Source organism: Culex quinquefasciatus, chromosome 3 (assembly GCF_015732765.1).
Source record: "Culex quinquefasciatus strain JHB chromosome 3, VPISU_Cqui_1.0_pri_paternal, whole genome shotgun sequence".
NCBI lineage: Eukaryota > Metazoa > Arthropoda > Insecta > Diptera > Culicidae > Culex > Culex quinquefasciatus.
Genome location: NC_051863.1, coordinates 40,999,001 through 41,023,571, shown reverse-complemented (window position 1 = coordinate 41,023,571; position 24,571 = coordinate 40,999,001). Strand labels below are relative to the sequence as shown.

The window sequence follows — 24,571 nt, the reverse complement described above, 5'->3', positions numbered from 1 at the left end:
AAGTATTTCTAATAAGCTACCTCTCCACCAAAAGTGAACAAAAGCTACTTCAGTAAAGTCTGTTTAATAGTGATTTTAAATAAATCAACATAAACAAAATCTCTAGCATCTGCAGTGCCTGCTTATATAGCCCTATCAACATGTCAAATAAAAGACTGCATGAACCTCGTGACGAAAAAAAGCATCACGAAAAAGACAACATGTACATTTACAAACGAAAAGAAAAAAAAGCTTCCCCTCGAATGGAAGCAGGGTGATAATCTTTATTATTCTTATTACGTAATCCAAAAAACCCAATTACTAAATAAGGAAAGGAGCCAAAATTCCTAGAAATTAGGAATTTGGTACTTTTTTTATTTCAGTGTAGGTGATTTCAAAAGAAGTTATGTTTGTTTTTTTAAATATAATGATGGAAATGATGTTTTGTTGAATATAGATGATCAAGTATTAATAAAAGCAACGCTTGTCATTGTTTGTAATCGTTTGAACATCTTCTTTTGCTTTTATATTAAAATTAGATTTGAAAAATTATGCTCAACATTCAAATGCGTTTTTCCCAAAACGCAAGGTTTGTGCTATTTGAAATGTTGGCGTCAAAAAGGACACCTCCGTGTACGCACGAGAGCAAGCAGCAGTCAAGTGCTCAGTGCTCCATCGTTTTTTCGATTTTTTTCGCCGTAGTTTACCGTGATTAGCCGCGAGTTTGCTCCTGCAGCATGCCAAAGGCCGGCCGTGGCCGTGGCAGTTCGAGTGCGGCCTCGAAAAACCCGCGAAGTTCGTCTACCGGCCGTGTGCAAAAAGGTAAACAAACCAACGCCGTGTCAGCCGCCATCGCGCAGGGGAGCGTGAGCGCAGATGGAATCGACAAAAAGTTACTACATCCCGGGTATGTTCCGAGATCACCAGTGCGAACCCGTTCCGGTACTTCCGGTGCCACGACCAGTAGCACATCAACATCCGCCAACATCCCCATCAGGAACGAGTTCCAGATGCTGAGCGACGACGAAGAAAATAACAACTCTGACGGTAGCAGCACTACCGACGACGACGACGACGATGATGGTCGTGCACGGAAAAAAGTGCCGACGTCAAAAAAGAACAACTCTCCAGCGGAACGTAGACCACCTCCAATTTTTGTTTTGGACACGTTAGCGGACGATGTTGACGAGTTGCTGGAAGGCCTCGGATATTGTCTGAAAATCGGTAAGTCGGCAGTGCAAGTGATCACACTGAACAGAAAAGACTTCGACCTGGTGCTTGAAGAACTGAAACGTAGCAACTTCAACTTCTACACATACGACCCAGAGAAGCCCCCTGTTAAGGTCGTCTTGCAGGGTTACCAAGACCGTCCGATCGCCGACCTGAAGCGACACCTCTCGAACGCCGGAATAAAGCCACGGGAGATAAAAGTGCTCTCGCGAAAGACAACAGTCACAGGTACACACACCTGTACCTGTTGTACTTCGACCGCGGCACCGTCAAGATCCAAGATCTGCGGCGGACTAAGACACTGGACGGTTTTTGGGTAAACTGGCGGTTTTACACCAAGAACCCGACAGACGTAGCGCAATGCCACCGTTGCCAGAAATTCGGCCACGGCTCGCGGAACTGCAACCTCCGGCCCCGCTGCGTGAAGTGCGGTGAGTCACACCTCTCGGAGGCGTGCGCACTGCCACGAAAGGCGGACTTGGGGGAAAACGCAGAACAAACTAAGCCGCGCGTAAAGTGCGCGAACTGTGACGGCAACCATACCGGTAACTACCGCGGATGCGTCGCGCGCAAGGCTTACCTCGAGGAGCAGGAAAGAGGAAGAAGAAAGCAGCAGCGTCCCACTCTCCTCAGCGAATTACGAGCGCAGCCGTTCCTGCAGTTGGGCAGCGTACGGTTCCAGCGGACAACCCAGCGATCCCTCCTGGATGGGGGCGGTCGTTTGCCAGCGTGGTCGCTGCCGGTAGCGGCGATGCGGCCCAGCAAGGAGTCACCGGGGAAGATCTCTTCACCCTGCCGGAGTTCTTTGCTCTCGCGGGGGAGATGATGACGCGGTTTCGGAGCTGCCGTAATAAGGCGGAGCAATTTCTGGCCCTCGGGGAGCTGATGATCAAGCACATATTATTTTTGTCTGTGATCTAGTTTTAAGCTTTCTCTCTATCTATCCTTTTCCCATTGCACTTTCTGTAAGTTTTTTGAAAACTTTTTCTTACTCTTGTCTATTCCATAGTTATAAGTAATAATTTTTCGATTGAATTACGATGTAAATCACAGCTGAAAGGAACACCAAAACTCTGTTGTGTACCTAAATGAACTCATTGTAAATTGATTATTCACAAATAAAACCGAATTGAATTGAAATTGAATTGAAATGTTGGCATCGAAATGATAGCACTCGAGCTGTCACGGCCCTGCGAAATATGTTACATATCGGGCGGTCAGTTAAAACAAACAAGGGAATGATGGAAGGAGAGGAATCTCAAATCCTCATAACTAATTTCAAGATTTTTCAGGTGAACACCAAAAACGCGACCAAAAGTTAAAGAGCACGGATAAGGTTCATTACTGCTATATTCAAATAGTTGTTATAGAACACCGAATCATTGAATAATTTTTTGGCGAAAAATGAATTTTGCACCTTAAAACCAGTTAAAGAAACGAAATAAAATATTTTTTTTTGTGAGCACCTGTGTTAAAAAACAAGATTGTTTATTTTTTAATCTTTAGTCTGATAGTCTTGGTCTGACGTTTTTGGTCAAACAGCTTTATCATGGATTTTGGTCTGGACCTGGGTGATGAACAGAGCGAATGCCTAACGTGATTTTCGAATGATCCCTTTTTGTTTACATCTACAAAGTAGGATACTGTTCAAGCACAAGCATGACTTGTTTGTGTTTTATTTTGGCTAGTTTTTGATATTTTTTGTTGGAAAATTGTGTTTGTTCTCAAGTTTGGAACGGTTATAAGAGGTTTTTCTGTTTTACGGATGACGAAGAACTGCGCCGATAGTGTCATTCTGCGATGTCCCAGATAAATTCCCAGGCTGATTTTGGAATCTCACAGCTCCTCCTGGTCGAGCGAAAAAACATCGCAAATTCTAGCGAAGCTAAACCAACAAACAGAGAAGATTTTCACTAAACCAGTAGGTTTTCAAACGGAATCAAATTAAGATCAAGACAGCTTCTGGATCAACAACTTCAATTAATAATTATTTAAAAAAAAACGATCTCGCCTGCAACATTTTAAAGATTTCTTGAATTCAACTCCAGGTCCTCAAAAGCCTCAAATTTTGAAATCTTGAAAAAAAAACATTTTTTAATGATCGATTACAATACTCTCTTCTTTTGGCGAACGGTAAATTGGTTCCATTTTGACAGTTCAAAATTGAGGCCGTTTTGCGAACCACTATTCGGCACCCAGGTCTGGACAAGGCGAGGGATAAGACACAGCTCCCTCTTGAAAACAACCAACTAGAAATCGCATGACAAAAAACATAAGCTAGAAAGAGATAACAAATCTGATGCAAACAAACTCCCAGCTGCCATGTAAACATTCTTTGAATGTGTTGGTAAATTTCTGACTAGAAAGCCTTCTTATTGCGTTTCGAGAAAAGCGAAATTTAATCATTGACCTCGAATAGACAAAACCAAGCACACGGAAAGTAAACAATAACAATCAAGATCAGTTGAGCTGATCGTTATACGCATTGTCCCAAATCTTGGTTGAGTTTTGTAACCGGAGTCACGAGAATCAATAAAAACAAAACATTGCAGGGTGTTGTGTAGCAGACATGACCAGCATGACAAAGAACATTGCAGGACTTCATGCACTTGTGACCATCCCATGTCTCAGGATTGAAATCGAATTTTGTCGATCTGTGAAGTTCAAAATGTACTTGCGACAAAATAGCTTGATCACAACGATATGTTGAGAGAGTTTCTGCACGACTTACGTATGGAAAGATAAACCGAATCATGCAAGATGTTCCACTCCTTTAGCAAAGTTCTCACCTCTTGTCTCATAACTTGCGAGGGGACAAACTGACTCACGTGCTGCGGCACACATATTATCACCATAAACTATTTACGATATACCTTCGTTATTAAAAGCACATAGATAGATACACAGCGGTAGACACTTCTCGGCCCCAGAATACTCCTAGGGGACTTTTAGGTACGGCCGTCTTAAGGACAACCCCCACCCATCCACCTTCATCGTTTTAGCAAAGACGACATCGGTTCATTATTATGATTATTACTACGAGAGGGTAAATATATGAAGGGCAACTTCTTTGCAATCGTGACGTGCTGCCGCCGTCTGTTTGCCAAGTTTTCCACCAATTTCCGAGACGCCTCCAGCTTGGAACCACTTGGTCTGACGTCCCATATGGGTTCAGTACACGAGGTTAGGCATTACGCCCTTCTTAAAAACACGGCTCGTGCGTACCACCCACGTAAATGGGTGTTCAAAGTAATTCTCGCTTGCAAGCGGGGGTTGAGGTCTCACACTTATTAGACGGTTTTAATTGCGGTTACGGTAAACAGATACAGAATTCCGGGCTGTGACATCACAAGAAGGGCAAGGTGTATTACTTTGAGAATGGAATTTATCTTTTTTTTTTCCTTGCAGCATAATTCGAGCAAAACATTTTAAAAGGACCAGTTTACCAAAAGAGTCTTCAAATAGTTGCAGACAATGGATTCTTCTCTGATTTTCAACAAAAAGAACTCAATAAGATCTGTTTGATCTACTAATATGTCATGGGCACGTGCGTCGCCTTCGCGGTTGTCAACAAATCCCTTCCCCACCCTGCCTAACTTAAACCATGGGTCGGTACAGAACTCCAAAACGTCCGAGCGGACAATCCGTCGCCCGAGGGGACCACTCGATGAATTGAATTACGTTTCTTACTTGCAGTTTTTTTGTACGTCGACGTCCCCATCAAATCATTCATTTCGTATTCCTTGCTATACCTTTTACAATATATTACAATATTTACCGATGAAAGAGGGTGAGAAGGGCAGTTGGACCCCGCCACGGTGGTTATGTTCCTGCAGCGATGCATAACCAATCCCTCGTCGTCGTCGTAGCCTGCGGTCAATCAACTCGGGACTATCTAGATGTTAGACTTTGTGTGGTACATCTTCATGCTTTGAGAGGTGGGGTGGTCGCGGGAGGAGCCCTGATCGCTTATCTTGTGCATGTACCATTTCTTGGATGCGCTTTTAATGCTTGGAAAACCCACTGCTGGTTGTTTAAAGATTTACCTGAGAACGTACCCAAATCCAGCCCCGAGTTTCAACAATACACAAAATAAAGCAGGAGATGCATAATTCAATCTTGTTGGTGGGGGCCACGGGCTGAAAAATAAAGGGCAAACGGATTGTAATCGATCACTGAAGCGCGCGCACTGATCCGTGGACGTAGCTGAACGGACAAGAGGTTTCCTTTTCCTGAATGGTAAAGGGGTTTACATGCAGCGGTAATCAGATGCAGCATTGTTACATTCATTAGCATAATCTGAATCAACATTTTGTTTGCTTTAAGTTGATTTCTCGGAAGGGAATTCCGTAGCAATTTCATTCAAACTTCATCTACGTTTTGATCCACAAAAGTCAGAAGTAAATTTCTTTAAACAACCATGGATCTACAATTTAACTGTCAATTTGAAAGTGCCATGGCAATCGTGAATTCACCACAGTTCAACAACAAAATTGCTTACTGTACTTTCTTAAAAATAGTGCCTCCACAAACTCCCCTCCCAACAACGTCCCAGGTGTCACTTTCGGGCCTCCCCGCCCCTCATTGACAGCCCTAATTAATATTTATTTGTTTTGTCTATTGCTCGCGAAACATCTTCTAAACACACATAACCTGTCAGTCCGCATTACATTCCGCTCTTCCCAAGCGAAACATCGTGTTCAGAACTTCACGGTTTGACGAAAGTGAGACAGCTGTTTTCGGGACGCCGCGACCGCACACGCACGTGGACTGCTGTAATAAGTACTTCCGCCGATAGAGAGCGCGCACACACCCGTTTATCGTGCTGTCACTCAAAATTTTGACAGCTCAACGCAGCAGCAGCTTCGCGACAGTTGATAATCATCATCATTAAGGGCGAGCTCGCTCACAATGGATGTGCTTGATAATTTATAACTTTTTGTTCGTGGTAGAGTTGGGTTCTTCTGTCGTTTTTTTCTTCTAAAAAGATTAGACAATAGTTTTATCAAGCAAAATTCAACTCTGTTTTAGGAAACCCAGATGATAAACTGTTATTTAATGCGATTTTTCTCATCATTTATGCGTGCCTTAACACAGATCAATAATGTAGAGCACTAAAAGAAACAACACGGCAAATTCTTGAACCATTTTCAACAGACTCGCAATGCGTCTCCAGACTCCGTCTATGATCGCCAAACCGTAATCATCATTTATCTTCACTTCTAGCGTGACGTCACTTCCTGGAAGCTGGTCCAGGTTCAGGCTGGTGCAGCTCGCTCAACTTGGGACGTCCCGAGAATCCCGAGATAATCTTGGACACAGCCATTAATCACGCAAACTTTGGGGCCAAGATTCCACTTTGGGGCTCAGGCACTATGAACCTCACTATGCAGCAAAAAGTTTATCGACTTTGGACGAAAGTTTTGTCTTTTTTTGTGCTCATAAGAAATCTAGGGATTTGATTGAAATTTCTCTCAGGAAGTTTGGCAACCAAGAAGCTAGAGGTAGGTTGGGAAAGCGTCATAGCTAAAAGAAACGGACGGTGACTAATTTAGTGGAATCAATGTAGTTTTTTGTCCATGAAAATGTGATCAGTGGACGATAACAAATGGCACAACATCATGAGCACTTAGAGTTAGTATTCAATTTCATGGTCGAGATAGTTGAAAAGGATGAGTATAAATAATTTTCACTATTTTAATAAGGTACGATGAGTTCGATGTTTGCATGAAAAAATCTAGCTAATTCAAAATTACCTTCAAAAATCTATCAACCAACAGTTTAATGGTCTATTGGAATGCTCAAAAACAGTAGTGCAGTAGTGTAAATAAGTGATTGACAAAAAATATCATTTGATGAAACCAACTCTAAAATCACTATAGCTTGTGAGCTTGTGAGATCTGTTATATTATTTCGTGATTGTCAGCAAGAGCATTCACACTAAAAAATTTGGAATTTTACATTTAACGCAATCGTTCATTCAACGTAAAATCTGATCGTGTAAACGTAATATTGATGTAAATATCGGTTTGTTTTGACGTAAATAAATCAAATTCCCATTGATTTTGCTTTACATCTTGCTAAACATAAAAATACGTCACAAAGAACCCAACATTACGTCTTATTAGATGCACATAACTGGAGCATCAAATTTGATGTAACGTTACATCAAATTTGATGTAATCGTACATCTAATCAAACCCAGTTTTGAGCTCTTGGCTCTTTCGTGTTTGACAGTCGGATGAATCATCGCACTATGGGCCATCTCCATACAAACAGGCGGCCAAATTATTTTTTTGCTTTTTAAATGTTTTTTTTTTGATACAAATTTAGGTAATTGTATGGTATTGAAATGATATACGTCGATTTTTATGACTTTTCATGTTTTTCAATAGTTGATTGTTTATAATAAATAGTCTTTTCATACATTTGCAAGTGAAACAGAATTGCATATATATTATATTGCAAGTTTATATTATTAAATTATGGATAAGCTCCCACCCCACTTTAAGGACACAACCCCTCCCTCCTCTTTCTTTCACCCCCCCCCCCTCCTCCTCTCCACCAACAAATTTTTGTTAAGCGTAATAAATTCATTTTAAGTCAAATATTTATTATTTCCTGTTGTGTGTTTCTTTTTGTGAGTCCATGCCGTATAACTTGAGACCACTGGCAGGCTGGAAATTTCAGCAATGTTAGATTATAATCCAATCCTTCAAGTGATCTTAGTTTCATGTTTAGCATCGGTTAGCAAAAAAAGTACTCGATTAACAAACACAAAAAAATATGATTTGTCAAAAAAATGCTCCAATTATTCGATGAAAACTTCAGTTTTTGGTTTGGAAACAACATTTTATCTATTAATAGTTTCAAAGCTTATCTCATTACCTTTCCAACGATGTATATTTGTCCTAATAAAACATTTAAAAACGCTTGTTTTGACAAAGAACTTTGTCCTAAGGGCACTGTTTACGGGTGTCAATCCAAAATTTCGCGAAGCGAAAGTGTAACGAAATTGTGTAGTCTTTTAAACGCTTATATCTTCCACCCCATTCAAGCAATCTTTATGTTCTACCCACCAAACTAAAGGGGATGTCTTAAAGTACAAGTTGACTACCTCATAAAGTTGATAAAACTTTGTTAAAGTACTCAAAAGTTAAGATGAAAAATAAAAATTCAGACCTGGAAAATCCCGGTCGCTGATTGGTTGAGCGCAACCTTTCCCGAACACATTAATCAGATTCAAGTATCTAGCACTTAGCAAATTTTGCTCTCGGCCACGCTTCGAAAACGTCGAGCCGTCACAGCCAAGCGAGGTTATAAAAGAGCGCCGCGCCGCCGGTCGAAGCTCAAACGAGTTCGAAGCTTTGCACGAGGAGGATCGAGAAGCAGCAGCAGCACAGCAGAGCCGCCGAGAGGAAGGAGAGAATTGTTGTGGAAAGAGAGGCAGAGCAGGCGCGGGAGGGAAAATTGCCGACAACTTGGAGTGTCATCATCGCATGGTTTTATCAGCGTCATAGGATGTTAAAATGGCCCTTTTCAGAGCCAATTCACACGAAAGAGTATTTAAAAAAAATCTGGTTGGGTACGGTAGTGAGTGTTTGTGTGTGCGGAAGGGAAATCGGGTGGCAAGTTTGGTGCTTGAAAGAGCACAAAATTATCAACGCACACACACAAACGCGGGCCGGGAGCTTCATTTGTGTGCGCCTGGTTTCTGCCGTGCAACTACCCTCCATGAGTTTGCTCATCCGATCGATCTTAGGGAAAATCTAGAACAAAGATTGTATTTGCAATCAGTCACACCATTAGTTTTCAAAACTTTACTCCAAGATTTCTATATTTCGATTTTAGTGTGGTTCCGTGAACACAATTTTAGTGTGGTTTACTACACAAACACACACACGAGCAAATCCACAGTCGATGGCGCTTTCTTGCTACAAATACACTTGCAACGCACTGTTTGGTGCTCTAGGTGGTGTGTAGGGTACGTTAACCATTAGTGGACCCCTTTCCTTTAGTGGACCCGCTGAAGCGTTTTTGATGAAAAATGCAAGAAAATCACAATTTCAAGCGTGTTGTTGTCTACAAATCTTTTATTTGGCATATTCAGCATCATTTAAAACAATGTTGACTGACATTGAATCGTCCTTTTCACCAAAATAAGTGTTTTGAGTTCGACATCTGAAATCAGCCATGGCCACTAGCATTTTCACAACAAAACAGCATTTATATTTTATTATTGAATTAACTATCCAATCATTTTTGACTGATCATTTAACTTCAGCAAGTCGAAATAATGTAAGTTTAAGGAACTTTACTAAAATAAAGCGAAGAACTGCTCATTTTCGAGCAAAAATTAGGGGGGTCCAATATAGGACAACGAAAATTCAAACTTTTCCAAAAGTGGACCCCTGTAAATTTAACCTTCAAAAATGAAGAAAACGTTGTATTTAAGCAAAAGTTTGTCTTAAACATACAATAAATGCTTGTTGTAATCAACCTAAACGCATATTTTTTCAATTATGAGTATAAATATAGCTGTTTTCATGTTAAAAGTACCAACAATTCTGAAGCCGTAAGAATTTAAAATTTATCGAAACTATAGTTAATTGTACTTAACTGAAGCATCATAATTGTAGTTTGAAATGATATTTTATAATAATAAATCAATAACAAAACATTTTTTTAAATAAACGTGCGTGGTTTTATCAGCAACTGTAAAGCAACTGTATTGTTTAGTTTCGGTCCACCATTTATGTAAAAATATGGAAAAATTTGAATCAAAAAAAACATTTTTAAATTTATTTTTATTTTTACAGTAGTTTTTGAAAAGTTTTCTCTGATCTTTTACGGAAATAAATGTGTTTAAATGTCTGTTAGATTTTTCCGTTGTTTAAAGCCAAATTTGTTAACAAAACATATTTTTTCATGATGAAAAGTGAGCAAAATCCATCTTTTATTCGTTATATCTATCATTAAACCTACACCATGCATCAAAACATCCAAAATCGTTTAAATTTGGTATAAAAATAACAGTTTGCCTATAGTGGACCCGGGTCCACAATCGGATTATGGACCCGGGTCCACTATAGGGAAAGGGGGTCCATAACAGGAAAAAAAAACTTTTTTCAAATGGCTATTTTTCTGCTCAAAAACGAATAACTGATGAAACAAATTGTCAAAATTGTTCAAAAGACTTCAGATTTCATTGTTTTATACAGAGGGTTATGAAAAAGTGCTTAAAATATCAAAAATTTGTAAAAAATGTGTTTCGGCTCTACTAGGGGGGTCCACTAATGGTTAAAATACCCTAGTATGTGTTAAGAGAATGAATAAAAAGATCGGAACCCAAAATTTTCGCGAAGCGAAATCGTTACGTGACGATTTCCCCTCTTCGAAGACTTCCCCTCCTTTTCCTTCACGATGATTGGTTAAACAAACCTTTCCCGATCATCCTCTCCAAGAGACGTGAGATTGATGTATCTAAAATCACCTCCACTCAAGCTCATAATTTTCTGACAGCCGAGGAGTCAACATCGAGTGGTAGTTGCAGAATCAGAAGGGACAGCAGAAATTTCCCCCGGTCGCAGAAATTTCCCCGGTGGAGAGGTCGCCGAAATGGCTCGGGCCGTCACAGGAACGGGACGGATTGTCGCTGAAGGCGAATAAAGGAAGAAATTTAGGGACAGATATGGTCAAGCTGCTAATCTTCACCCGGAAGGCTCCGGTTAACGGCATCAAGAAGGGTTCTCCGTGTTGTTCGAGAACAAGTTCCCTTTGGGTCAAGTTGGTTGTGGTTGCGATAAAGTTTATGGTTTTTGATACTGGACACTGGAGTGGCCCGAGGCCCCGCGGATGTTCCGAAGGGGGGACATTTGCCGAACCATAAGAGTTGAGGCAATATGGGTATCAAACATCATGGATTTTGATATGGACATGAAATTTGAAATTTCGGCAGTAGTGGCCACAATCCGGAGGCCACGGGGATGTTCCGGTGGGGGGACATTTGCTGAACCATAAGAGTTGAGGAAATATGGGTATCAAACATCATGGATTTTGATATGGACATGAAATTTGAAATTTCGGCAGGATTGGCCACAATCCGGAGTTAAATATAGAATAATTATTTCGTAATCAATTAGAACCCCGGAAAGGGCAGTTGTAATGTTTGCTGTTGGAATTTACTTTGCTACCGCCGATTGCTTGCAACAGCCTTGCAAAAACAGTTCCGCATCTTGGTAACTTTCGAGTGGTGAGGGAAAGTCGATTGATTTCACCTTGATTTATAATGCAGCTCCATTTGCAATTTCCGTCCCCTTAGTTCGATAGGACGTTGATGTTATGTCTTAAAACTATTCACAAAAGAGTTGTCTTGTGTAATTATAAGGGAATCATGGGGAAATTTGGACCGGACATTCTAATCGAAAATTTCAACAATCATTTTGCAAAGTTCTTTGTCATACTGGTCATGTGTAACATAACCACCTGCACCTTTTTTACTCCATTTTTTGACTTTCAGCTTGCGGTTCTCCGTAATGAACAAACTTAGAGCTTTGAAAATTTGGATTTTTCTTAGTTAGAATGTTTACTTTCGAGAAAAAAATACCAAAAAATATTTGGAGAAGGTCACTTTTTTGAAACTTGGCCACCCAATGTACCATAGTGCATCGCAGCGACCGCCATATTTAACAACGTGGTGAAAATTGTTCTTGAGAAGATTTTTTCGAAGATTTGCCGTACCATGCCCCAGTGAAATCCAGATTCTTTGCCAAATCTGGCGACTAAAGTTATTATATACTGATAATCAAGGTAAGCTTGGTGGAATTTATCTGCGTCTAGAAAAATTCTTATTATTTTTTCCGCAGATGGCAGCCACCCGATTGTTGGTGTATCGGAATCAAAACCATGGACGGATCCGAAACGACGAGGAAACAGCAACGTTTCGCTTGAGGGATCGTGAAAGGTGGCGTTGGAGTAGATTCTTGATAGATTCAGAGGAAACCCAAAGTGTGAAGTGAAAAGTGACCGTCGATAGTAATTCATTGAAATCAATAAACATTAAATGCACTGTGAATGGTGAAGGCACCAGAATAATGTGACTGGAATGTGTAATGATGAGATTATTTTGGAGTAGTGCAAATAAAATACTAAATTTTCGTAAACAAAATGCTTTCTTTGTGTACAACGAGCAAACGAAAAATCGAATAAGATTTTCAAATGGCAATGAGCGCACGTTCCCAAAATCAATCGTGTAATATTACACGACCAACTCAAAATCAAGCGTGTAATATTACACGACCAATTCATATCGTGTTATTATACGTCTTATTTGACGCTCCAGTTATGTGCATCAAATTAGACGTAAATTTACACTTTTTTTCTTAGTGTGTTCTTTTTTATCACTCCTTCTCTTATTCTTTTATCGCAAATTCGCCCAAGATTCTTTCGATATCTCAAAAATCAGCAATGAAAGAACACGAAAGGGGGATTGGGAGAATGGCAAGCTTTGTTTTGTGACGGCTTTTGTAGCTACGATCTAGTTAGGAGAATGATAGGAGGATGAAAAGAGGGGTAGTGAATTTTGGCAAATGAAATTTTGAGTATGATAATGTTGTCGCTGAGAGCTGAATATTTGATATTGTTACAACCCTGTTCCTTACCACAGACACACAGATGACAATCTGTTTCAAAATCCAACTAACAAAAATTTTAAAGATCAATTTTGATTAAGGGGTTACATACATGTAAATCGGCAACAATGTTAGAGGTTGGTTTGAGCACACACTTAAACTTTTTTCAAAATCTGTTTTCAAGGCATTAAAATATAACTTTTCATCTTTTAACAAAACAAATTTGAAGACATTTGGTTGTAGCATTGCCGAGATATAGCTATTTGAAGTTAGCAGTTTAAAAAAAAAAATGGTGCCACGATATCTCAACATTGCTTCGAACAAATCGGCTCAAAATTTTGGTGAAGACTCGTTAAACCGGTCCCGTGCGCATGACGAAGCCAGATTTTCAAAAAGTTTATTTAAAAAAAGATAAAAATATTTTTCTGTTTTTCACATAAAAAATCGCCAATTTTTTTGTATTTTTTTTTAATTCAAAATTTCAAAATCGGCCTTCGTCATGCACACGGAATATGTCTTGGGAGTCTTCATACAAAATTTCAGCCAATTTGGTCCGTCCCATCTCGAGATATCGTGGCACCCGTAAATCAACTTGGTGTTCAGAGAAAAACGCTCAGAAATTTAGCAGTTTGCTTTGCGCATATCAAAACTCTGAGCTTAAATATTCTCTAACTCAGTTAAACCTTGGTTAAACCATAAATTACCTTCATAAAACTTTCAAGAGTGATTGAAAAAAAAATAAAAATAAAAATCTGTAATATAAAATTTTGTGAATTTTTACATGTATGTGACCCCTTAAGGGGTGGCAACGTGTTTGTAACTTCTTAAATGAATTTCACTTTTTCCTCTTAGAATTCGGATGTTTTAATTTGCAAAATCGGAATTGCAGCTGACAAGTAGTTTACAATATTGTTGCTGGAATGTACTGTTTTCATGTTACAGTTACTTTTAGGTTAATATTTTTGATCTCTTTTCGTTTTTTTGCATTTAAAAAAAGTTACTAAAAATGCAAAAAAATCGTAGAGAACTACTTACCTTTTTCTGAAACTGAATTCAATTTTATAACTGAGGAGTACCTATTTATAATTTGTAATTGCAAAGCTTAAACTTGTTCACTTTTTTGCAACATACTTCTAAGAACGTAAACATCAAGGTTGTTAAACCCTACGCAGATAATCGAATCGGACTGCACTTCAACCAAAACAATAACAAATTGTCCACCAGGCGTTGAATTACGCGCAGACATGTCGCGGCGTAGAGTGCGAAAACTTGCGTGCAAAAAAAGGATTTACGTGCTAAAGCTCAACTATTCAGCAAATCCCCGATTAGCCACGTTCTAATCGAAAGTTCAGCACTTTCTAGTTGTACCCTCTAAATGATATAAAAAGAACCTAGGTAAGGTAGCACCGGCAACGTTTCATGTAGTGTCAAGGTGTTCTTCAGTTGTGCAACATGTTGAAGTTGGTCGCTGTTTTTGTACCACTGCTGGTGGTCGGCGTTTTGGCTGCTCCTCCCAGCAGCAACGGAAACTCCACGTCCGATTTCAACAAAATTCACATCGTGATAGAGCTGCGCAAGAACCCGTTGAACACCAGTGCCCCCGAAGAGGTGATCGTGTACCAGGAGGTCGAGGATTCCCGCGAGGTGACGACCCCGATGGCCGCGACTACACCGGCTGCGAAGCCGACCAGACCCGCGACGACCTCGGCCCCAGCAGCAACAACTCCGATGTCATCCCTGCTGGCGTTCGACTCATCGGAGGAGGTCGTACGGCGACCATTCCCCACGTTCAGTCCCGAACGGTTCCCGCGGTACCGGCCGACAATTTCCGTCCCCCCCAAGGGTCCCAAGCTGCTGCTGATGGGCAACCGACCCACGGTGGACTTCCTGAAGCGACACTTCCCGAAGGCGCAGGTCGCGACGCCGATCACGCCAAGCCACAACGTGGTCGTGCGGAATGCCCGCAGAACGACCAACTCGGCGATGGCTGAGTCAGCCGCCAAGAGGCCGACTTTCGAGGTCGTCGGGACGTACAAGGACGGTACGCTGCACCGTTGACGCAAACCAGATGGCGCTGCGGGAACTGCGCGCTTCGTTGAGTTGTTTTAGGAAATGTCGTTAAAATAAAAACCGAAAAAAGTCATAACTGTGTCGTCTGGTTTTGCCGGCTGCTGGCACAAATGTGTTTGTTCACTTCCAAGATTCGCTCGCATCGCAGTGATGCAATTTGTGCAATTAGCGAATGACGCATTTTTTTTTTTGCCTTCGGCTGAATGATTTATTGTCGCAAGATGACATTCGGTATGTCACGTGGTGCCGCTCCGAAGAACTCCTGCATAAATAAGGTGTTTTCAGAGGATAATTGGAAGAGTCGGCGACGTTGACGAACTCAACAGCTGCCGGTTTCGCACAAGTTCCACCACCCGTAAATCACCCAATCAGTTCAATTAATCTGATGAAAGTTTTATTGCTCGCACCACACACCAGTCGCTCTCTCCAGGAGGATCATAAAATCTAAATAATTAGAGTACAAGATCCGGTGTCGAAGTCAGGCAGCTCCTTCGTCGACTGTATGGAAGGAAGGTGCGATTAAGGATTTCATTAATTTCGAATTACTCCGCCGAGCCGAACCCGACTTCTGGAGAAACAGAGTGTGGAGTTGTTTGCGAAAGCCGACCAAATGGACGGCGTAGTAGATTCCGTACAGAGTTGATGAGGAGTTAGAGAGTGCTCCCAACACTTTGCATCGAGAGAAAAGCCCATAAAACTGTCTCCTGCCGGATGCGAGCACAGGAATCCAGTAGATAATTTACGACTTTGGCGGCACTCTCTCTGTACGGTTCAAGGGATCCAGTACGATGCGTTGTGTTCTGTGGACTGCAAGGTTCGTGCTGTTCAATATGATATCATGAATAAGGTGCTCTTTGGGCAGACTGTGGATATCGAGAGATTCAGTTCAGAATTATAAATCATAATACTCCGAGGATAACAGGAAAGTGCAATTTATATTCGTACTTTGTTTAGGAAAAACAAGTTTTACTTACATTGATATTTCAAGCCAGTTAAGCCTAAATTGTGTTTTCTCGTCATATTTATTGAGCATTTATTAAGGTTCAACAACCCACCGTCGCTCATACGTCCACTCATCTCGATTTATACTCCCGTCCACCTGACGGAAAATCAATACCCGTCATGAGGTCAAAATTTCAGTTCATGTGCAGCACGAACCAGGAACCCGGATCCTTTCCCGGAGGCCAATCACGCTAATTGCGTTCCCAGCATAAATCGGCTCATAGAAAACCGAAAAGCCCTCTTCCCTGTCAGAATCAACAAAAAGTGCCCGCGTTCATAAAATATTCATTTTTAATTAATTTTAATGGTTTACGCAGGAGAGTTGTCGGTTTTTCGGATTGTGTTTGATTGTTTACTGCCGAAGAAGATTACGTACCGAATCTTCAACCATGATATGCAACATGTAAGTATAATTTTATTGGGATCTATTTGTCAATTGTTGAGATGAAATCGTTAAGTTAGAACTCACCTTCGACCACATTCCGGAGTGCACGGTTTGCCGGACATTGCTGTTCTGCAGAGCTGTTCTTCAAGCCTCGAATAGATATTCCAAGGATTAGAGCACTAGCGATCCATCTATTTGATTGGTCAACTCTTTATTTTTCACAACACCAGACCTTGTTTAAATTTATTTCACTTGGTAACAACATAACTGGCTTCAAACCCCCCCGGTTTAGGATGGGTTGGCGCAGAAACACATAAACAACCAAGATTGATTGCTTCTTTTTATGCTTCAATCTAGATGAGGCCCCTCGGACCTTCGGACCGGTGGTGGTGGACACGGAATTTTCGGCTCTTCCCAGAAATTGTGCGTGTCTCCTGCGCTGATGGTTTCGTTCAAAATATTATTGCTTTGGGGTTTCGCTACCAGCACTCACAGGAACGTAACATACACGCTAGAAATAATATCGGTTGTTGATTCCGAGATTGATAGACGTCTTGGGATTAGACAATAACTTAGGAACCAACTTAAATTAAAAATAACAATTTGAAGACCACAGTCGGTCAATATATGGAACAAACCAAAATTCAAGATATCAAAAAAATTCTACTAATTGAATAAAAAAAGTACAACAAAAAAATTTCAGACAATAAATTACCAAGCAGCAATGAACCAATTTTTAGAAAAAAAAATATATTCAATTTTACGTTGTATTACAGTAAGGTCTCATTTATTTACAATCCCAGATGATATATCCTGCAAGAAAAGAAGAGAAATGTGTTTTAATAATTAGATATTTGATAAAAATTCTAAATTTTTTATCCAATTTGAGATTTTAAAAATTGTAATAATAAAAACAAAAATGGAAACAATTTTTGAAGAAATCTTTTTCAGAGTTTTTATTGTTTTATATGACTATTACAAAGTAGGTATGATTTATGTTTTGGTTATTTTTGTAGAGAGCTTTTAAAAAATCTTGTTTAGGTGGGGCAAGTGTACCATATGGATTTTTAGTATGGAAAACAATACGAATTGCTGCAACAATATATTTTATTGTAAAAAAAAATACTTAAAAGTTCTTCAAACTTCAAAACAATTGTTTAAAAAATTGTCCATACACGATATAATAATATCATGAAAATTTACTATTTATCATCTAAGTAATATATTTTTGACAAAGAACTTTGTCCTAAGGGCACTGTTTACGGGTGTCAATCCAAAATTTCGCGAAGCGAAAGTGTAACGAAATTGTGTAGTCTTTTAAACGCTTATATCTTCCACCCCATTCAAGCAATCTTTATGTTCTACCCACCAAACTAAAGGGGATGTCTTAAAGTACAAGTTGACTACCTCATAAAGTTGATAAAACTTTGTTAAAGTACTCAAAAGTTAAGATGAAAAATAAAAATTCAGACCTGGAAAATCCCGGTCGCTGATTGGTTGAGCGCAACCTTTCCCGAACACATTAATCAGATTCAAGTATCTAGCACTTAGCAAATTTTGCTCTCGGCCACGCTTCGAAAACGTCGAGCCGTCACAGCCAAGCGAGGTTATAAAAGAGCGCCGCGCCGCCGGTCGAAGCTCAAACGAGTTCGAAGCTTTGCACGAGGAGGATCGAGAAGCAGCAGCAGCACAGCAGAGCCGCCGAGAGGAAGGAGAGAATTGTTGTGGAAAGAGAGGCAGAGCAGGCGCGGGAGGGAAAATTGCCGACAACTTGGAGTGTCATCATCGCATGGTTTTATCAGCGTCATAGGATGTTAAAATGGCCCTTTTCAGAGCCAATTCACACGAAAGAGTATTTAAAAAAAATCTGGTTGGGTACGGTAGTGAGTGTTTGTGTGTGCGGAAGGGAAATCGGGTGGCAAGTTTGGTGCTTGAAAGAGCACAAAATTATCAACGCACACACACAAACGCGGGCCGGGGAGCTTCATTTGTGTGCGCCTGGTTTCTGCCGTGCAACTACCCTCCATGAGTTTGCTCATCCGATCGATCTTAGGGAAAATCTAGAACAAAGATTGTATTTGCAATCAGTCACACCATTAGTTTTCAAAACTTTACTCCAAGATTTCTATATTTCGATTTTAGTGTGGTTCCGTGAACACAATTTTAGTGTGGTTTACTACACAAACACACACACGAGCAAATCCACAGTCGATGGCGCTTTCTTGCTACAAATACACTTGCAACGCACTGTTTGGTGCTCTAGGTGGTGTGTAGGGTACGTTAACCATTAGTGGACCCCTTTCCTTTAGTGGACCCGCTGAAGCGTTTTTGATGAAAAATGCAAGAAAATCACAATTTCAAGCGTGTTGTTGTCTACAAATCTTTTATTTGGCATATTCAGCATCATTTAAAACAATGTTGACTGACATTGAATCGTCCTTTTCACCAAAATAAGTGTTTTGAGTTCGACATCTGAAATCAGCCATGGCCACTAGCATTTTCACAACAAAACAGCATTTATATTTTATTATTGAATTAACTATCCAATCATTTTTGACTGATCATTTAACTTCAGCAAGTCGAAATAATGTAAGTTTAAGGAACTTTACTAAAATAAAGCGAAGAACTGCTCATTTTCGAGCAAAAATTAGGGGGGTCCAATATAGGACAACGAAAATTCAAACTTTTCCAAAAGTGGACCCTGTAAATTTAACCTTCAAAAATGAAGAAAACGTTGTATTTAAGCAAAAGTTTGTCTTAAACATACAATAAATGCTTGTTGTAATCAACCTAAACGCATATTTTTTCAATTATGAGTATAAATATAGCTGTTTTTATGTTAAAAGTACCAACAATTCTGAAGCCGTAAGAATTTAAAATTTATCGAAACTATAGTTAATTGTACTTAACTGAAGCATCATAATTGTAGTTTGAAATGATATTTTATAATAATAAATCAATAACAAAACATTTTTTTAAATAAACGTGCGTGGTTTTATCAGCAACTGTAAAGCAACTGTATTGTTTAGTTTCGGTCCACCATTTATGTAAAAATATGGAAAAATTTGAATCAAAAAAAACATTTTTAAATTTATTTTTATTTTTACAGTAGTTTTTGAAAAGTTTTCTCTGATCTTTTACGGAAATAAATGTGTTTAAATGTCTGTTAGATTTTTCCGTTGTTTAAAGCCAAATTTGTTAACAAAACATATTTTTTTCATGATGAAAAGTGAGCAAAATCCATCTTTTATTCGTTATATCTATCATTAAACCTACACCATGCATCAAAACATCCAAAATCGTTTAAATTTGGTATAAAAATAACAGTTTGCCTATAGTGGACCCGGGTCCACAATCGGATTATGGACCCGGGTCCACTATAGGGAAAGGGGGTCCATAACAGGAAAAAAAAACTTTTTTTCAAATGGCTATTTTTCTGCTCAAAAACGAATAACTGATGAAACAAATTGTCAAAATTGTTCAAAAGACTTCAGATTTCATTGTTTTATACAGAGGGTTATGAAAAAGTGCTTAAAATATCAAAAATTTGTAAAAAATGTGTTTCGGCTCTACTAGGGGGTCCACTAATGGTTAAAATACCCTAGTATGTGTTAAGAGAATGAATAAAAAGATCGGAACCCAAAATTTTCGCGAAGCGAAATCGTTACGTGACGATTTCCCCTCTTCGAAGACTTCCCCTCCTTTTCCTTCACGATGATTGGTTAAACAAACCTTTCCCGATCATCCTCTCCAAGAGACGTGAGATTGATGTATCTAAAATCACCTCCACTCAAGCTCATAATTTTCTGACAGCCGAGGAGTCAACATCGAGTGGTAGTTGCAGAATCAGAAGGGACAGCAGAAATTTCCCCGGTCGCAGAAATTTCCCGGTGGAGAGGTCGCCGAAATGGCTCGGGCCGTCACAGGAACGGGACGGATTGTCGCTGAAGGCGAATAAAGGAAGAAATTTAGGGACAGATATGGTCAAGCTGCTAATCTTCACCCGGAAGGCTCCGGTTAACGGCATCAAGAAGGGTTCTCCGTGTTGTTCGAGAACAAGTTCCCTTTGGGTCAAGTTGGTTGTGGTTGCGATAAAGTTTATGGTTTTTGATACTGGACACTGGAGTGGCCCGAGGCCCCGCGGATGTTCCGAAGGGGGGACATTTGCCGAACCATAAGAGTTGAGGCAATATGGGTATCAAACATCATGGATTTTGATATGGACATGAAATTTGAAATTTCGGCAGTAGTGGCCACAATCCGGAGGCCACGGGGATGTTCCGGTGGGGGGACATTTGCTGAACCATAAGAGTTGAGGAAATATGGGTATCAAACATCATGGATTTTGATATGGACATGAAATTTGAAATTTCGGCAGGATTGGCCACAATCCGGAGTTAAATATAGAATAATTATTTCGTAATCAATTAGAACCCCGGAAAGGGCAGTTGTAATGTTTGCTGTTGGAATTTACTTTGCTACCGCCGATTGCTTGCAACAGCCTTGCAAAAACAGTTCCGCATCTTGGTAACTTTCGAGTGGTGAGGGAAAGTCGATTGATTTCACCTTGATTTATAATGCAGCTCCATTTGCAATTTCCGTCCCCTTAGTTCGATAGGACGTTGATGTTATGTCTTAAAACTATTCACAAAAGAGTTGTCTTGTGTAATTATAAGGGAATCATGGGGAAATTTGGACCGGACATTCTAATCGAAAATTTCAACAATCATTTTGCAAAGTTCTTTGTCATACTGGTCATGTGTAACATAACCACCTGCACCTTTTTTCGTAAAAACGGTCAAATTTAGAGTAAAATATTATTTTTTAATCTAAAAATGAAAGAAACGTATTAAATACATCCTAACCAATTTTTCACATTAAAAAACAGACTTTTTTAAAAATTTGTTCTATCGAAGTCTCAGTCAAGACCTGGAACAAGATGATTTTAAAAAAATCCGACAGATTTTTTAACGTTTTTAATGGAATATAACGAGCATTTCCTTAGCTTGTTACACTTGCCCCACTTTCCCCTAAATTTTTCTAGATTTCGGTGAGTTCTACCAATTTGCGGAAGATTTCATGGTAAAAAATGCATCAAGTCGTCAAGTCGTCAAGTCGTCAAGTCGTCAAGTCGTCAAGTCGTCAGTCGTCAAGTCGTCAAGTCGTCAAGTCGTCAAGTCGTCAAGTCGTCAAGCCGTCAAGTCGTCAGTCGTCAAGACGTCAAGTCGTCAAGTCGTCAAGTCGTCAAGTCGTCTAGTCGTCAAGTCGTCAAGTCGTCAAGCCGTCAAGCCGTCAAGTCGTCAGTCGTCAAGACGTCAAGTCGGCAAGTCGTCAAGTCGGCAAGTCGTCAAGTCGTCAAGTCGTCAAGTCGTCAGGTATTGTGATGTGACGGCAATGTACGCTATCGATGCATTGTACAGGTTTTAGCGAATCATTGATTCAGAATTAAGACGCTATAATCTGTTTTGCTCACAACAAAATTTTGGAAGCATTCGTCATCAAGCTTTATTTGTTCTTCAAATTATATTTCATAAATGTTAGTTTAGTTTTTTATGTATGAAAATTACAGCACATGATTACAGTACCGGTTGTCAGAATAAACCATTTTGATTAAAAAAGTAATGTTTTCATGGCTTCATATTTTGTGGGAAAGTGTTGATAAAATTATGGCATTTTTTTAATTAAAACTGTTTTTAAATAGTTCAAAAAATAAAATTCTGCATACTCTTTAAAAAAATTGCCCAAACAGTAAAACTTTAAATTTCACATCCGCCTCTGATGCGGATTCTGGTTTACAGAAGTTTTTGGCTTGGCGAAATTTAAAAACCTCAAACTCAAAAAAAAATGTGATTTTTTAAATATATTTTTTATTGAGATCCCTTTTTCGTAAAAACTAGTGATTGTATTAAAAATTCACTTGCAAACATTGTTTATTATATTTTTGTGTGAAAGCTTTGAAAGCTATGTGAAATAATAATTTAAACTAACACTTCAAAAGACAACAACTCAAGTTTCCTCATGTTTTGCTGAATTTTACATTTTTTCCCGTACAAAACTCATCCCAAGATAGTTCTTCTTTAAGCGCAAAGGCGTCAGCACAAACAGTACCCACTGTGTGTTGTTTTATTTTATTTCGTTTTTTTTTCTCTACTTTCGTTCAAATATTTACCCAACAGATCGACGCACCGAACGACCGCTCCCGACCGGGAACGATTTGCATTTTCATTGCTCTTGCAAACATGCGAATTTGAATTTTTCGGGCTGGTACTGTTTGTTGGCGCGTTTTTCCTCACCATAGATTTTTGCTGAAAAAAGGGGGGTTTCCACTCTTTTGTAGACATGCTTCTTACCCATTTTATTGGAGCTAAATGGTTCTGGGTTTCCTTTTTTTGCTAGTGTTCAAAATCCTTAAAGCTAGTCAATTTTTACTTTAAGCTAAAACAGAAGTGATTTTCAAATTTTGAAAAAAATAAAGCACTGTCGTGGGAAAATCTCCAAGCTAAGATCCCTACACAAGTGAACAACCTGATAAAAATTTCAAGATCACCTCCAGGTGCAAAAACCCCTGCAAAAAAGAAAACTGCAATCATCACAAGTTGATTGAAAGGGGAGGAGTTTCCCGAAGGCGTTCCACGGTTGCCTGGCCATGTACCCCTCCATGCACTTCTTAGACCCCCTTTAAGACAGCAAACCGTCAGTGGGCCCTGACATGTTATGCATCAAGAAAGAGTGGCAACCCAACACCATTTAATTGAATTAATTAAAAAGGAGACCTGTTTTAAGTGATGAACCAGGTTGGGAGTTTCGGTGTAGCATAACCGTTTTGATAAAAAAAAAGTTTCAACTATGAAAAACTAAAGCTACTTTCTTCCTGCAGCAGTTTGCTACAATGTGCAATAAAAAAACGATGCATCGGCCGGGAATCGAACCCGGGCCGCCCGCGTGGCAGGCGAGCATTCTACCACTGAACCACCGATGCTTCTTTAATAATGTGAAATCTCAACTGAATTTCAGCTTTTTCAAAGTTGGCACACGTTGCAGGGCCAAAAAGTATCAGGAGCACATGAATTTATAGCAGGTATGTTGCTTCAATATGCGCTATAAATGGAAACATGGCACCGTGAAATAGAAGCCATGCTGAGCATTGATTCCAAGCTAAGGGGATCACATGACTTGCACAAAGTTCAGTCAGACTGAAAAAGTTGGAGGTTTGATGTCATTAGATGCTTTTTGGAATGTTTTTTTTTCGTTTCCGATCGGTTATTCATAAGATTTATATTGTAATATTATGAACATCAACCTATAGTTGATAACACTCACCTCAAAACATAACAAATTTTGGTTGCAGTTCAACCAAAAAACTCAACATTCTCCCCGACGGGGAATTGAACCCCGGTCTCCCGCGTGACAGGCGGGGATACTGACCACTATACTATCGAGGATGTGTTGAAAAGAGAAATGAAAAAAGTTGCGAGACTCTGCTATGCTGAACATGATAAAACCGGACTAGGAAAAAAAGAGTCAACTGCCTGGTGTCGTTTTTGTTTCACACTGTCATAAATTTAGCTCCTCAAACTGCTCAAACTTGGATTGCATCGAGAGGCTTGTGATGAAATTGCTCTTGCTCATCTTCCGACTTAGAATCAAAGTTTGTCCTATAGGAGAAATGGATTTATTTTCAACGCAAATTCTGTACTCCCCAGTATTAATCTACGCTAACAATAAAAATTCTCGTATGTTTGGCAGGTTAAGCACTCGCTTCTAACTTCATCAAATTTGCTGATTTTCACTATTTAAGCAACTAATTTTGCAAAACTTTTGATAGAACTTGCTTGCTCGATTCTTATTGAGCTATTTATCTTAATGAGTGCTTTCTACAGATCTGAATACTCTTCTAGCTGATTCTTATTTGATTTTTTAATGTCGACACTAAGAGGGAAAATATTATTTTTGAATTTTTGTAGTTTTGTATTTTTGTATTTTTGTATTTTTGTATTTTTGTATTTTTGTATTTTTGTATTTTTGTATTTTTGTATTTTTGTATTTTTGTATTTTTGTATTTTTGTATTTTTGTATTTTTGTATTTTTGTATTTTTGTATTTTTGTATTTTTGTATTTTTGTATTTTGTATTTTTGTATTTTTGTATTTTTGTATTTTGTATTTTTGTATTTTTGTATTTTTGTATTTTTGTATTTTTGTATTTTTGTATTTTGTATTTTTGTATTTTTGTATTTTTGTATTTTGTATTTTTTATTTTTGTATTTTTGTATTTTT

General features: G+C 39.2%; 1 protein-coding gene and 2 non-coding genes across 13 annotated transcripts in view; all 3 read right to left on the bottom strand.

Annotated features, from left to right (window-relative positions):
• Positions 1-24,571, bottom strand: part of LOC6040300 (protein winged eye) — a 408,769-nt gene that overhangs the window by 357,498 nt on the left and 26,700 nt on the right. For 7 of the 11 annotated variants that reach the window (XM_038261924.1, XM_038261918.1, XM_038261925.1 and 4 more), the window contains 2 exons: positions 17,092-17,109; positions 16,381-16,807 (listed from right to left, as the gene is read on the bottom strand). In XM_038261924.1, the coding sequence (XP_038117852.1) occupies positions 16,381-16,418 (38 nt within the window). In that variant the 5' untranslated portion in view covers positions 16,419-16,807; positions 17,092-17,109. Of the gene's footprint in view, positions 1-16,380; positions 16,808-17,060; positions 17,110-24,571 lie in introns of those variants that run through there. The other 4 variants (XM_038261919.1, XM_038261922.1, XM_038261920.1 and 1 more) reach the window with 3 other exon arrangements.
• On the bottom strand, positions 23,205-23,275 carry Trnag-gcc. Its single transcript has one exon. It is a non-coding gene; the product is annotated as a tRNA-Gly (tRNA).
• On the bottom strand, positions 23,667-23,738 carry Trnad-guc. Its single transcript has one exon. It is a non-coding gene; the product is annotated as a tRNA-Asp (tRNA).